Source organism: Acomys minous, assembly GCF_964271855.1.
Source record: "Acomys minous genome assembly, chromosome: 2".
NCBI classification, from domain to species: Eukaryota; Metazoa; Chordata; class Mammalia; order Rodentia; family Muridae; genus Acomys; species Acomys minous.
This window is the reverse complement of record NC_140484.1, coordinates 23457779-23474501: the sequence shown is the minus strand read 5'-3', so window position 1 is coordinate 23474501 and position 16723 is coordinate 23457779. Positions and strand designations below refer to the sequence as shown.

Sequence of the window (16723 nt, the reverse complement as noted above, 5' to 3'; positions counted from 1 at the left end):
ACGCTTAACAATCTATTCAGATCAACTACTCCAAAACAAGGGCGAGCATTATTGGAAACATCTGTCGAGGGGTGGCGAGCTACACCTGTGCGGGGTGTTTGATGGTGTTAGATGCTTCTGGAAAGCAGGCACACTAACCCCCACCCCCAAACCCACCAATGGGGGCCTGCCTAGGGCAGCAACCTCCCGCCTGCACGTCGGAAATACGGATTCAAGCCACACACAGGACTAAGTCCAGAAGTTTCTGTCTCAAAGACACTTCCACCTACCTGCTCCTGCTTCAAGTCGCGGGGCAGGACATCAGAGCCATTTTCGGAAGGGACTAGTGTGGGGTCCAAGGGAGATAAGCGCCCTTTAGAGAGGGCTCAATTTGTTCCTTAACGTGTGGCTGTTCATAAAGCAGACATCAAAGGGGCCCGCCTTGGAGTGGTGCTACGGGTTCCATGGCTGCAGGCGGCGCGGGCCACCGTCACTCGGGGAGTCCTGGGGGGCGGGAGGAGGGTCCCTGTAGGACGGGTGCACACTCAGCGCTCTTACCTGCCTGGCTGGGTCCGGGAGTCTACGTCAGCGACGCCACGACGGGTGAAGGCAGCGGTGGGAGGCACACGTGCTGAAGAGGGGGCGGGTCGCATAGGGGTGGCAACCAGACACCACGGCCCCGCCTCCCGAGACGCCCTTCCCGCCCCTCCCACCTTTCTGTGCGCCCTCCCGCCCCCTTCCCTCCACTCCCTATCCCGAGAGTCGCTCCACGGACGACGTGGGGATGGGGGTACCAGAGAAGCCCAGAGTGCTTTGTCACCCTGGCTGGGCTCGTACGTGCGTGCTTGTGCCTTTGTCTGGAACCGCCTGTGCCCAGACCCACCCAGACCGAACCGCCTGGTGTCAGGTTCCTCATCTTTTTTCTTTAAGGACTTGTTGACACCCAGAGAAAGCGTGCAGCACGGCAAGAATCCACGCGAATTTTTACAAAGGCCCATTTTCTGAAAAAAAAATCCATTGCGAGACTCTGCTGTCATTGTGGAAAACAAGATGATGACAGTACTCACCTTTTCACTACAATTCTGGAATTTGGCCACATATGGCAAGGTACTGGCAATTAAAACCCAAGGCATTGGGGGAAGGGAGGGGGGAGAGCTCAGGGCAGAACCCAAATTTAGCTTGCCTGAGGCCCAGAAGGCCATTAACATCACAAAAAAGAAAAAAAGTCCCAAGCCCCCCACTCCCACCCCATCACCTGAGCCCACAAATACTTTCCTGTTTCAAATTTACTTGGGCATTTGAAAGTGTGTCTAAGAAAGAGTGAACTTGGATCGAATATGTAAGCTGTTTGAAGACTTGTTTTTTAAACTAACAGAGCAAGTCAGAATTTCCCCTGATTCAAAGCAAAATACATGGACATATCCCTTAGCAAAAGATGACACGTGTCAGTGCTTCGTACAACTAGATTTAATAAGTTGTTATTACAGAAAAAAAGTCCAAACTACAAAGTGTAAGCAGTTAAGCGATAGCTGCGTGAGCTCCACGTTCAGTCACAGTAGCGAATCCGTACAAGCAGTATTAGTCCAAGCCCCAGGGCAGAAGCCGAGGAAGGGTTACCAGCAAAAACAATCCAAGAGAACAGGTAAGAAAAGATACAGTACAGTTAAAATTAGATTTTAGTCGAAAAACAAATACAGAGATCTGAGCTGTGAACACTCTAAAAGTCATGTCCATCGCTTCCACAGCAAAAATACAAATACGCAATACTTTAGACCCCAACAACCCTATGCCCAGGAGCGGCATCGCCTGTGCTAGCACCCAACCTCTCTGGGTCCCAAAGAACTTCTGTAATCATACAAAACCAACATTCCTGGACCTGTGATCCACTTCTTGACCCATTTTGGGGTATAAAGTCAACAGCATCAATTATAAAATACTCTTGTGGGATGGAACACTATGGCAGCGGGGTTTGACAAGTTTGGTTATTATAAAAGAAAAAGGAAAGGTTAGCAGACACAGCATACAAACTAGTAAGAGAGGAGTGGTCCATACAAATAAGCCAGTTTTAACAAAAAGACACTTTTTTTTTTTCACTAGTCTGTGACTAACCTTTCATTCAAACCTTGCAAGCTGAGATGTCACAATACTCAAATATTTAGGTAGGAGCTTTACCCAGTTAAATGCCACTTTGTTGCTAATATAATAGATAAAATGAAAACTAGCAGTTATTTGCTAATTGCATAAATGCAGAACACTGCATTAGCCCATGCCTCACTAACAAGCAATAAAACACAAGATATAGGCAGAGATCTACGCATAATCTATACCACTAAACAATAATTTTCCCAATTTCTTCTGTTCCTAATCATTTATTTGTAGTTAATGTAAAATTCCAACCAATAGGACCCAATTTGAGTTAAAATTTTACATCACAACTTGATCTAATCTATATATTATTTACAAAACTGAATACATAGAGCGAACCCAAGAGCCGACTCTGGACACACGCTATCACAGTCATTGACAGCCCCCTCTCCGCCTCGGCAGAACTAGAAGAGGCCACCAACACTAGCAGCAACGCAGTCTATCTAGAGAGTCCCTGGACGTTCTGTTTACACAACACCAGCTCTGCCTGGTTGAGGTGTCTCTGCAGGAAGGGCAGGTGCCTTTGAACAGCTGCTTTCCCAGTGCACTCCAGGGGTTGGGGGTGGGGGGAAATTGTGGTCAGGGGGTGGATGGGTGGGGGTAGGGGGTGGGGGGGAGACTGTGGGGGACTGGAGAAGCAGCAGCAGGAAGGCAGACCATGCACAGAGTGGCCCAATGTCACCCCAAGAAAAGGCAAACAAGGGGCACCATAACAGAGAACAGATGAGGAGTGAGAAAGATGCGTCCAACATGGAAACAGTGGTGACATACAGTGTGCTTCCCCAGGGCCTGCCGCCAGCCCTCCCAGGGGACAACTCAGGTGAGACATTCAAGTCACGCAACATACAAGATGGCATCTTCTCACGCACGTCACCACTGTGCATGTGAGTAAAAGATTTGGGAGGGAAAGGCACCAGCTCACACATGGACAGCAGTTGGTGGTGAACACACACACACACACACACACACACACACACACACACACACACACTTGACATAAGTTTTAGGGAAAGCACTGGACACTGCTGACCGAGCTTGGCTTCACACCCAATGCTATTTCAGGAAGGGTGACTTCATTATCAGGCCACAGGTTTGGCGGCATCTGGTGTTGTATAAACCCACTGTGACATCCTTAGAGACCTGTACTGTGACATCCCTAGCCTCACACTAAACACTGTAATAAAGGAAAAGGCTTGTCAAGATCTCACACGTTCTGCTCACTCTGTCATTTTATTACCCATTGTCCATTACAGTCCCAGTGGCTTTACAGAACCAACCGTTTCCATCCTTGTCACTATTGTAAACCACACCAGCAAGTTAATACATAAAGCTTTGCATTTCAAAAAACTAGACACTTTAGTAACAATATTACAAAGGTTTTAGCTTCAAAAATAACTGAAAATGAAAAAAATAAACTTTTAAAGAATTAGCATCATAAAATTAATTTATTCCAAGTAAAAATACAAAATAATATTATGACGTTGACCAGATATGAAAGTCCCTCCCAGAAACGACTGCAGTAATGATTGAGAAAGCACTCCTTAAAGAAAATACGAAATAAAATGAAAAATATGTAAATATGTTTAATTTTTCTTAGCAAAAAATCTTTCTAAAAATAACAATGAAAATTTGTCTCAGTACAAAGGCTACGTTACTATTGAAAAAATACCAGCATGAGGAAAAGGTACATATCTGACAGTAGAAAATGAGTTCTGTGAGTCACAATGTCTAAAGTCTGCAAGGAAAATAAATCTGCAATAAAGATTTATGCCTTTTTTCTTTTCTTTTTTCTATTTTTTATACAAACAGTACAAACAGTATTGCACGTAACAACAAAGAGTCGAGGTTTAGTTACAGCCTTCGAAGAGTCCACTAGTTCAAGTGCCCCACCAAGGAAAGGCCACGGCGGGGACTGTGCCACCCAGGGGCTTCCCAGTCAAGTTGCAGGGCAGAACACCTCTGTGTTTTAAAAAATAATTTTTTGAAGGACCCTCTCTTTTAATATAACATTAAGAACTTGGGGGGGGCACGTTTATTTACAAAACAAAAGGGAACATGTTATAATTTAATAAACTAAAAAAGTTCTCTTTAAAAAAATACAAACAGAAGAACTCTTTCACAATCCTGGTCAGTCGCACAATCAACACTTGGTTATAAATATACAAATTAAGGGAAAGTAGTTTCCATCACCTGGTCTCAGCTCTCAGCACCAGGTGGAGCCTCTCTCACAGCCTGGTCTCTGCGGCCCTGCGGCCATCGCGTTAGTGTGACGCTGCTGCGCGTCCCCAGCTTCTCTAGGGCTCAGGGTCACGTTAGTATATGAAAGAGGGGTGCTTCTTCCAAACACTGCATCTCTCACATAATTAGGTAGATTTCTGTAGGTTAGATATGATCTTTAATATTATAGTTATAAAGCTCTGACTTCTTCATTTTCAAAAAACACAAATAAGCATGAAAAAAATAAAGTTACCCATCTGTTAAATCATTTTCTTGCAGAATTAAATTAATATATATTTTCTGAATAAACTTACTTAGAAAATATCATTTTCTTTCCTATATTTCAAAATTGAGGTATTGCAAAAGATCATGTCAGTCAGAAAGCATGCCTTTTTCCTTAAAAACAAACAAACGAAAATCATCAGCCAACTTTTGAAAACGTTCTAGAATATAAAAAGTAGTAGTGCGTAACAAAATTTCCCGTACAGATGAAAAATAAAACACAAACATAGAAAAAACAGAACAAAACCAAATAAAACCAAACCACATCTGGGCTGCAGAAAAGCAATTATTACCAAAAGGCCCAGAGAAAACCCCAAAGGGGAAGGGTCTAATAGGCATCTTTTAATTCAGTAAAAAACTATTTTGTTTCTCCTTTTTTTGAAAACAAACTGCAGCTGGAGAGCCAGTATTCACAACTAAACACTGGAGAGAGAAAAACAGAACAAACTACAACAGAAAACAAGCAACACTAACTTCAAGACGGTACAAGGACATCACAGCACAAAAACACAGTGACTTAAATCTACTCTGCAGTGTCACATCCAGTCAGATTGTCCCCAGAATTCAGAACAAAGGAAGAAGGTTTAAAAAAGCCTCACAGAGTCTTGCAGTCGCCGCTGTGCGTGTTTCTACTGCTCTCTGCGGCCCAGGAGTGAATGCTAAAGGGACGCCCAGGTCGCTTGGGCAGGGCTTCACTCTATTCAAGCTTTCCAGGGTAAATCCAGGGAACTAGTAGTTAATGTCTCACACAGAAGGCCACATCTGCCCAGGCCACCTCGCTTGGTACGGACCTTTCTTTAGCATCACCCTTACGCGGCTTTCTTAAAGATGTGCCTCAGTGTCAATCTGACGACTTATTTCTAGATACGCTGTATGTTCTTAGTGTTTTTTTTTTAGGCTAAGATGAGCTCTTTGGCTTTCTGGACAAGGTCTGAAGCTATGTAAAGTGGTGCAAGCACTAGGAGGTCATAACTCAGAGCTCATGTGTTACTTAATAATATAGCAGTTATGAATGCTCAAGTTCATTAATGTCTGACACAGAGGCTTTAAACAGTTACGTTTGATCACAGTTAGACATAATCACTTTACTATATAAAGTAAATTGCACAGTATATAACAGAGCACCGCAAGCACTTCTACCACCCACAGGTTTGCTGGAAGAGTATCCTACACCTAGGTTTTCTACTGGTTGTAATAATGGTTGTCCTGCTATGGGCTCTTCCTGTCCATAAGCATTCCACCCGTTGAGGCATGCCTTCCTCCCACAGACTACCAATTCTTTGAATGAAAAAGAAATCTTTTAAAAAATGAGTATTTTATAGCTTATATAGATTCTTAATTTGTGCATTGTGGGAAGGCTTTATACTAGACATTGGATATAAAACTTATTGCATGCAGCAACCGCATTAAGTAAACATGCAGTCAGGACCGGCAGCCTCTGTTGGCTCTGGCGCTCTCTCTCTCTCTCTCTCTCTCTCTCTCTCTCTCTCTCTCTCTCTCTCTCCTCTTCTTATGATCTTCCTCTGGCAGCTGGCTCTATCCCTAAACCACCAAAGTGTGTTGTTGGGTTCTTGTTTTTAATTGATACCTTAGCCTGAATAGAGTATTATGGTATCAACAATACCATTTTAATAGCAGCAAAAGCTATTGCAGCATAAATTTACATAACACTAAAATATCTAACCCGAATCCTCAGCAAAACAAAAATCAAACATGAAGGAAAACTAAAGATCCAGCTTGTGAGGTATCCGTACACGTCAAAGTACAAAGCAACTACAGGCTTATTTTCATTAAGGGCCATCCTGACTCTACGACCCCACTACTGATTGCTGATTGTAAAGTGTTTGCTACATCGGCCTCCACCTACACGCGTGGCCTTTGGTAAGTCTTGTCCTAGGGGCGACTCTCTAAGTCTCTGAAGATAAGCGCGTGCTCCAGTTCAAGACCAGTCAGAGCGACAACAACACAACATCAAACACAGAGTCACAGACGTCAACCTGACAGCTGCTGATGAGAATGGCAGTCTACGTACTGTGGAGGTGACAGATCAGGTGTAAGAAACCAAGGTACCAAGCAGACAAGGTGTGAGTCAAAGTGCAAATGGGTACCGTTACACACTCTGAGACTCTGCATTATACTGGACGCTGAGTTCAGTAATATGACTGTAAATGATAATAATAATAATAATAAAAAGACCCATTTCTTCTTTAAAAATCGAGAACGAATGCACAGATTTCCAGAACACCGTGAGCCCTGAGGCAGTGCCCTCTCTTCCTCCTTGTGATCTACGCCAGTACTTGTAGCTGGGTGGCCGGGGGCTCAGCTCCAGCGGAACGGGACGTGCCGAGGGCGGTCGCCTCCCTCCTTCACCAGCGGTTTGTGGAACTCGCGGCCAGCTCGGGAGTGGATGCTGGCCCAGCAGTATTCACAGTAGTACTGCAGACAGGTGACGTTGGCACAGAAGAAGGGGGCGAACTTCCCACCGCAGCGTGTGCCCTGGCACTCATCACACATCTGGTCATCCAGCACATACGGTTTCACTTCCACCTGTACCCGGAGAGGAGAGACAGGAGACGGGTCAGCAGGCCTTCTGCAGCCTCAAGGATGCTCATCAGAGGCTGGAGGGTGCCCCACCGGCTCTTAACCTCTCTGTGCGCTCTACCGGCTACCTGACTCGTAAAGGGCACAGAGGGGCCCCGTGCGACTGCATCTGAGTTTGTTGGGCAGGGCAGAGAGGTCGCATGAGCTGACTCCTGAGAGTGGACAGAGTCTCGAGGACAAACAACACTCCAGGGAGAGGAAAGCTTCAGACAAAGGCTACCAGCCCAAAAAAGCGTGCGTGTATGCGACATTCTGCTAGAGCCAAGCCTGATGGGGAGGTTTGGGCTTCTGTTGTGATGACAAAGCTTTTGAGACTGTCCCAGTGCTATCCTGGACCCCATGGACTGCAGGGGGACTGGGGACAAGGGGACACGCTGAGATTTCTTACTCGTTGGATGTGCTTGATCATCCTATTGTCGACACCTTCAGGGCAGCTGTAACATGTTTTATCACAGCCCTTTAGGGAGCATTTAATGGACCAAATGAAGCCAAGCTACACAGCATGAAAGCCTGCCTGCACCTCTTTCCCATAGCCTAGAAGAAGGACTGAAGTGTGACATCTTGTACATCAGGAGTAAGCACGAAGTCCAATCAAGCCCCTCCCATACGTGGGTCGGAGCCACAAGGGAAGGGTAATCCTGTGGCTGGATTGTGGTCTTGCAAGATGGGTCAACTGTCTGAGTCCAGAAGCCTCTAGGAGGGCATGAATCAGGGGAGGGGGCTCATCAAAGGGGTGGAAGGTGGGAAACAGGTGGGCGGGACGCCCAGTGGCTGGCTGCCACTGCTGTTCACCTTCCCTGCAGCCTCATCTCTTGCTGTGAGCTCCCGTCTACAGGCCTATCTACTGGCCAGACATTCCCACCCGCAGGGCTCTCGTGAGAAGGCTCACACATTTGGCTACCCAAGGGGAAATGTCTTTATGACTGAACAAATAGGATTAAAAAAAAAAATAAATCCCAGGCCGGGTGTGGTGGTGCACGCCTTTAATCCCAGCACTGGGGAGGCAGAGGCAGGTGAATCGCTATGAGTTTCAGACCACCATGGCCTACAAGGCAAGTCCAGGACAGCCAAGGCTACACAGAGAAACCTTGTCTCGAAAAAAGCAAAGCCAAACAACAAAATTCCCTTATATTCATCTCTGCGTCATTAGCTACCACAGCTCTGGAGTCAAGCCTGCCTGGGCTCAAGGCCAGGCCATATCAGAAACCTGTTCTGAGCCACGGTGGTAGCACATGCCTGTGATCCCAGCATTTAGGGAGGCAGAGTTCGAGGCCAGCCTGGTCTATAGAGCAGTCCAGGACAGACAAGGCTACACAGAGAAATCCTGTCTCAAAAAACAAAACAAAACAAAATTCTGTAACAGAAACCCGCTCCCCTCATCTGCACACCCTGTAAGGATTCCGTGAGGTCAATCATCTGGGGCACAGCCTCACACACCATTGGCACCGCTGCAGTTCCTATGGCTTCCCGAGGCCAGGCCATCACACTCTGTGATTGGATGTGCACCACTGCCACCGCATCCTGTTTTCACTGCTTTGGTCCTCCCACATATACACGCCATTTCAGCAGTCCATCACAAAGGTCTTCTTCTTGGCCAAAAGGTTCTGTCCTGTCCACAGGGCTGAGTCCAGTTGCCTTAGCAACGGCTCTAGTCCTAGCCAGTCTGTTGTTCGATGGGCTCCCTTCTCTAGCAAATTCTACTGTAGTGCACTTGCCCCAGGTCAGGGATTACAGGATTATATGTGTGCTGGGATCCACACGAAGGTCCCCATGCTTGCATACCAAACACTTTACCTACGGAACTGTTTCGGGAGGACTGGGAAGTGTGTCCTTGTGAAGAGGCTTGTCACTGCGGTGGGCTTTGAGGTTTTAAAAGCCCGGACAGGCCCAGTGTCTCTCTTTGCCTGCTGCCTACAGATAAGGATGTAACACACTCGGCTACTGCTCCAGTGCCTGCTTCCTGCCGTGATGGCTACAGACTGGCCCTCTACACTGCAAGCCAGCCCCCAACTAAATGCTTTCTTTAGAAGAGTTGCTTTGGTCGTGGTGTCTCCTCACAACAATAGGACAGAAACTATGGCAGTTTTGGTTTGTTGAGACAGTGTCTGTTTGTTTGTTGTTTGTTTTTTTGAGACAGGGTTTCTCTGTGTAGCCTTTGGCTGTCCTGGACATGCTTTGTAGACCAGGCTGGCCTCGAACTCACAGCCTCAGAATGCTGGGATTAAAGGTGTGAGCCACTATGTCTGGCCAAATCAACAATTTGAAATGCGCTGACATTGTGTGCAGACACTATTTAAAGTTACGGCGGAGTGCTTCTGACCCCTCGGCTGGAGTCCTGCGCCCCCCAATGGCCTACTTCGTCCCCCCTGGGAACCACTCTGTAGTCCTTCTCCACGTGTGTACCTAGCCAGGATACCCCACAGAAATGAGTTACAGACTACGAGATCCATTCCGTCTGGTTTTATGGTGTTTTGAGGTTCACCCACGCTGCATGCACGAGACTCTGGACCCTGTTCCCAGCACCACATCAACCCCACTGTCCCGTGTGGGGACACTTATTGTTTTATGGCTAAATAGTTTTCCACTGCCCATTGCATCTGACTCCACATTTTGATAGCTCAGCTGTTGATGACGACACTGGGTTGTTTCCACCGCTTGTCTGCTGTGATGGGCACGGCTTGGAATGCACAAGCATGTCCATTTACGAGAGCAGCTGTTTCCAGTTTACTAGGCTAGGTGCTTAGGGAAGAACTTAGGTGGGCAGACAGCATTTGATTTTAACTTTAAAAAGATTTGTGTGTGTTTATAATGTCTGTGTATGTGCACATGCGTGTGCAGGTGTGTGTGTGTGTGTGTGTGTGTGTGTGTGTGTGTGTATATATATATATATATATATATATATATATATATATATATATATATATATATGCCTTTTGGTAAAGCTGTAAGCCATCAAGTCTCAGGAATCCTCCTGTCTCAGCCTTCCTTGGAGTTGGAGTTAAGGCATTTGTGGGGAAGTGTATAACGCAGGTGCTGGGATTGGAACTCTGGTCCTCAGGACTATGGAGCAAGTGCCCTGAAATGCTGAGCCATCTCTCCACGTTCAGTGTTCTTGTTTCTGAGGAACTCCCAAGTTCTTTTCCACAGCAGCTATATAGCATGTTACATTCCAACCCACCAAGGAGCAGGGTACCAATCGGTACTAATGTGCCAATACTTTCCATTTGTGGGTTACAACCATCCTGGTGGGGAGGATGTGGCCTCACCATGGCTAAGATTATGATTGGTATTTACTTAATAACCAAGGATATTTAGTTTCTTTTCATCCATCTTTGTCCCTTTTTTTTTTTTTAAGATAGGCTTTGAACTCATGATCCAACTGTCTCAGAGTTCTCGGGGCTGTGAAGGAAGGCATGCGCCACTACCCCAAGTGTGGTTATGTATATGTCCTCTCTAGAGAAAGGCCCATTCCAATCTGTTGGTTTCAAGTGGATCATCTTTCTGTTGCTGAGTTGAAGAGTTCTTTATATATTCTGGAGTCATCCTCCATGGTCTAGAATGGGCAATAGCTTTTCCACTCTAGAAGTTGCCATTTCACTTTTTGGACAATGTCCTCTGATACAGAAAGTAGGGCATCTGCCCGGAGCATACCTGAAAAGGCAATGTGACCAGAGTGGCACTTCTAGCTGTTTAACTGGCTTCCAGCTGAGCTTGGTAGCAGCAGACTTTGTGAGACATTTGCAGAATCTAGTCAGAACTGTGGAAGACCTCATGCTGGCCAAGGTCTTACTAGCAGCTGTAGGAGTTTCCCCCTGAGCTGCATTTCCAGAGGACAGGCATTTCCTTTCTGTGATGCTAAGATATCTTGACTTTTGATTTTTTTTCCAAAAGTAAATGCTACAGTTACACATGCCTTTATTCCCAGCACTTGGGAGGCAGAAGCAGGCAGATCTCTGAATTTCAGGCCTACTGAGTTCCAGGACAACCAAGGCTACACAGAGAAACTTTGTTGAGACAGAGTTTCTTTGTGTACTTCTGGTTGTCCTGGATTCACTTTGTAGACCAGGCTGGCCTCGAACTCATAGAGATCAGCCTGCCTCTGCCTCCCAAGTGCTGGGATTAAAAGTGTGTGCCACCGTGCCCAGCAGAAACCCTGTCATGAAAAACCAACAAGTAAATACTGTGCTGTGCCAGATATGATCACACATACCTGTGAGTTCAGAGTTTAGGAGAGAGAGGCAGAAGATCAGCAGTTTAAGGTAACCCTACAGGAGTCCCTGTTTCAACAACACATGTACGCAACGCCTTCTGTTCCCTCATAAACAGGCAGCACAAAGCCCTTGCAGGGTCAGGCAATACAGCACACCACACTTTACCTTTCTGTCACCCCTTTACACTGCTATCACTTCTAACACTTTCCAACTGCCCTTTTAAGTTTTTGAATTCTTGTCATTTTCATTTTCACTTAATTAATGCCAGTCAGACGAGTTTAAATAGAGCACCTGCTTTTGCACAGTACCGCAGTCTGGGAGGCCTTTGCTGAAGACCTCACTCGGCTTCCTCCAGAAGGGGGAATGGAGCTGACTTCAGTATGTAAGGCGTCTGAGGGCCAGAGGCTTGCTAGAGGATACACCAAGGAGACACCTTCCATGAAGGACACTGATCTTTATGTTGTCCCATGCCACTACAGGAGGGTGATTATTTTGTAGCAAGTGGATTTGCCCATGTGACTAGTATTTATAAGCTAAAGGATGCACTGCTAACTACCAGCCAACATCACTAAACAATGGAGGCTAGGACACAGTTCTTCCCTAAAATAATGTTTCTCTAAAATAGTTTCTGAGGTAGAAGCCACAAACATGAGGCCTGAGCATAGTCCCAGTACCCACATAAAAGCCAGGCACCAGTCATTTCAACGTGGAAGGCAGGGCAGGAGGCTCATCAGAGCTTGCTGCCTGTTAGTCTGGCCAATTAGTGAGGCAGAGGTTTAATGATACACTTTGTCTCAAAAAATAAAGTGGAGAGTAATTGACACACCCACATCAACCTCTGATCTACACACACACACACACACACACACACACACACACACACACACACACACACTTTGCCACTCATGAGGCAGAGACAGGCAGATCTCTGAGTTTGAGGCTAGCCTGGCCTACAGAGTGAGTTCTAGGATAGCCACAGCTACACAGAGAAACCCTGTCTTGAAAAGCCATAAAATAAAATAGATAGATAGATAAATTAAATTGAATAATTTAAAATAAAAGTTCCCTAAAGGCATTCGCAAACTCTGTAGTTGCTGCCATATTCCTAGCACCATCTGTACTACCTTCTGGTAACTATCCAAATTAATTTTACTTTTCTCGTTAAAGAAATACAACAGAAAGGAAGCTGGTCTCTCTGTTAGCCACCTAAATCACTCAGTCTCAGGGTATTAATTCAGCCATGATACTGATGACATAAGGTCTATCCATAAAAGCCCAAATACTGAAGTCCTAGGTAGAGCCAACCACAAAAAAGGAGTTGGCCCATTACTTCCAGGAGACTCAAAGACACGGGACATGAGAATGACATACAGAAACAGACCCACAACCACACGGGGTGACCAGGCCCAAGGACACCGAAAGTGCCTGTGGTACAGCAATGTCATCCTATAGATATGGGGAACTGATGCAGAACCTTGGGGAGGAGGGAGACTGCAGGTAGCTAATTAAGAATTATATAGACAAAATAAAAAGTCAGACATCAACAAAATGATCTCGATGCTTTGTCTCTGACGATCAAAATATTGACCTCCCAAGTCTAGTAGAAAAATTAAGTAACTCTTAAAGGCAGAGAAAAGGCAGGACGGGAGCATGAGCAGGTGCAGGAGTCTCTCCCCGATCAGGAGGTCTGTCCTGACGAGACGAGGCTCTGGCCAAGGGCAGCTGCAGTGTGGCTTCTGTTCCGAAGCTGTACTAAGGGCAGCCAGACTGTACGCCCTTGACCAGAGCGACCACTCAAATAGGCCAATCAGACATCTAGCCATCCTGGGGCAGGCAAGTAAGGAATGCTCCCAGGTGGCTGGATGGAAGGCAATTAAAAGCAAACTGCAGATGGTGGAGTGCAAGCGGACAAGCTGGAAAAAGAGGCTGCATGAAGAGATGTTAACTAAACAGAAATGAATGCAAGGCTCATCTCTGGTCACAATCATGTTGGACAGAATTGCAAATAGGAGGAAGCCAACAAAAGGAGAAACCTAACCGTGAGATTTGCAGAAGATCTTAAGAAGGACGTGAGGGAACGGAGAGGTGGCTCAGTAGTTAAGAGCACTGGCTGTTCAACTCCCAGCACCCACACGGCAGCTCATGACTGTCTGTAACTCCAGTTTCAGGGGATCCAACACCCTCACACAGACATACATGAAGGCAAAACACAAATGCACATAAAATAAATAAATCTGAAAAAAGGAGGAGGAGGAGGAGAGGAGGAAGAAGAAAGTGGGCTTGGGCGAGGGGATAGCTCAGTCGGCAAAATGCTTCCTACACAAGCATGGGGACTTAAGTTTGGATGCTCACATAAACACAGGCATGACTGTGCATCTGTAAGCCCAGTGCTGGCACACAGATGTGGGTGGGCAGGGGTGGGGCTCTCTGGTCAACCAGGCTAGCAGAAGCGGTGAGCTCTAGGTTCAGTGAGGGACCCTGTCTCAAAAAAAACACAAAACAAAACAGTAAAATATGGTTGAGAACAATAGAGGAACACCTGAAGAAGACTCTGCCCCGCCCCCAATATGGGCACACACCACAGAGATGGGGAGCGGAGGGGAGGAAAGCAATGATGTGGAGATCAGGGTGTGAAAGGCCATAGTAAACTATTCAGAGGCCCCCTTAACCCACATAAGATGGCTCTCAACCATCTGTAACGTCACATCCAGGGGATCTGCCTTCCTCTTCTGGCCCTGATGGGCATGCACTCATGTGCATATCCCCACATACAGATATACACTCCTCACACCTGTAATTTAATGTAAAATGAAAGAAGTTCCTAAGGTCTGAGAAAATCCGAACAAACTTATCATCGCGGTGAGCCAATTCTGATAGTGGTCGCTTAAACAGTAGGGCCGGGGCCTCAGTGCTTTGGCAGGATCCATTTAGAATGGTGCAGGTCACAGTTTGTGTCACTCCTGTTTCTGCCAAGCCTTTGAAGAGTCATCTTCATCAAAGCCACAAATGGAATTTCCAAAGTAGAGACTGGTGGGCACGAGTAGGAATGCATCGGATTCTTTAAATACGCTATGTGAGGGCTGGGGAAGGGCAGTGTCTAATATCTGACATTTAATCGAGAAGTGTTCAAACGTTAAGAGTTAGGTCTGATGGTCCCTGTTTCCAGGTTGGCCTGAATGCGACTAGGGTATTCCATGAAAGGCCCCTGGATCACTTAGTAGGACATGTCCTATCACCTAGAGCAACACATCTTCTTGCAAAAACCATTTCATGGGAGGGCCCAAAGCCTCTAACACGATGCACTCAGAATTTTCTTGGCTTGAATCAGAGACGATATCCAGACCTAAAAACCATAGCAACCTCATTACTACTCCCACGAGTTACCTTGTCCACCCAGTGCTAATGCAGGTACCCCACCAGTCGGCTGGCCAGGAATAGCAAAATAAAATGCTTAGTTTCAACTGTCTGTGAGCTGAAATCCCGCAGCTTAGAAAGCAGATGGCAGATGCCTAGGAAATGAAAGGAGCGATGTGCAAATAGATTTTTGCTAGCAATAAAAACCACCCACAATCTTCCAGATATAGCAAATTCACAATTATTAATTTTAGAGATGCCCTGGGGAAGATAGGAAAAAATCTAAAGGGGGACTGGGTTGGATTTTATTTTCTTTTGCTTTATAAGGATAATCTTTACCATTTTCATCTTCCAAGGTACTAGGAGGTGAAAGGTTTAAGACGATCCTGATGTCATCTCCGTAGTTGGAACTGTGATTACACAGCTCAGACCTTTGCCAATGCCTTCACTAAGTTTTATTGAGTGTGGGTATCTGTGAGGTCGCTGGCCTTAAGATAACCCCTTTTAAAATATTGCATTAAAAAATTCTTTTGTGTGTGTGTGAGCTGTCCCCTCCACCACATGGGTCCTAGGGACGAGACTCAGGCCATCAGGCTTAATGGTGAGTGTGTTTCAGCAGAGACCCACATGGCACATGGCCGAGTCCTCCAGCTTGGCTGCTGCGTGGGGATGGGGTTGAGATGTAAATGCAAATCAACCCTCAGCTAAGGACTGGGAACAAAAGCTGCACCATGTGGAAAACAAAGAGTTAGAGGACTGTCACAGTGTCACTCCCTCAAGGCACCCAGGCACAGACTCGGAGTCACTTGGGCCTGTTTCCTTTACCCTACTGGGTTTATACCAGCGAGAATAAGAACTTTTGCGTTGTGAGAATAAGTAAGCACTCACCAAGAGACTGCGCGCTGGCTAACGCCACCTACAGTAAGTTTGGGGACACTGAGGGCTGTGCTAGAGTAAATAAATAGCTAGGATAGTCCTTTCTCACTAGTGGTCCCAGAAGGTACACTGGGCCAGAAAGAAGGGATGCTTTGATCCTGCATCCCACTGTGCTGCTCTCGGTCCCCTCACTCTTCTGCCTTGGGCTCCTGAGGAGCTGGAATCATGAGACCTGCACTGCTGTGCACAGCAAGAAGAACATGTGAACCACGCTGAAACGAGGTGTTCACACTACAATGACCACAAGCCCCGAGATCCGGAAAGACAGCCGAGGAGAAGCTGGAGAGCTCCCACGCCACTCTTGAATCTCACTGCATCACACAAATATGGTCCTTTAAAAAAAGAGTTTCTAATTAAAGGATTCAAGCCTCAGGGTTTCAAAAGTAGCCTCGGTTAGACTAGTTCCTTGGTTTGTGGTGCTGATTCCTCCCCAAGGGCCCAAGTAGACAAAAGTATAGCTATAGCCAGGAAGCTTTTAAACCAGAACAGAAGGGGTAAATCATAGCAGTGAGAAACAGGCTGGGTTACAGGAGCCCAGGCCACAGACCCCAGCAGAAATCATCTAAGCTCTCACACTTTTAGCTATTGAGTCATTTATACATTCCAGCTGTGACTGGCCAGGGACAAATTGTAATATCAACACTTCACTTATTATGGCTAATGGATCGTCTTAATCTCCAAGGAGCTAAGGATACAATGCCTTACTTAAAGTACTTGCAAAGAAAGGGGCAATAGATAGCATCTCATTAAATGAAAAAGGGGTTATTTTAAAAAGCACAAAAGAACACATTATATGCCATTGCTTAGCTATTACAATGCTCTTTAAACTCAAGTTTTTGGGGTTTTTATTTTGTTTAGTTTTTTGTCTCCCACACCCCATCCCGCCCCAGACAGGGTTTCTCTGTGTAGCCTTAACTGTCCTGGAGTCAGTTTTTAGACCAGGCTGGCTTCAAACTCAAATCAATCCACCTGCCTCTTGAGTGCTGGGATTAAAGGGA

General features: G+C 46.1%; 1 protein-coding gene across 8 annotated transcripts in view; it reads right to left on the bottom strand.

Moving 5' to 3' along the window:
• Nucleotides 1-1428: 1428 nt before the first annotated feature.
• CPEB3 (cytoplasmic polyadenylation element binding protein 3) overlaps nt 1429-16723 on the bottom strand; it is a 204876-nt gene continuing 189581 nt past the window's right edge. For all 8 annotated transcript variants that reach the window (XM_084763887.1, XM_084763890.1, XM_084763885.1 and 5 more), the window contains one exon: nt 1429-7170. In XM_084763887.1, the coding sequence (XP_084620013.1) occupies nt 6943-7170 (228 nt within the window). In that variant the 3' untranslated portion in view covers nt 1429-6942. The remainder of the gene's footprint in view (nt 7171-16723) is intronic.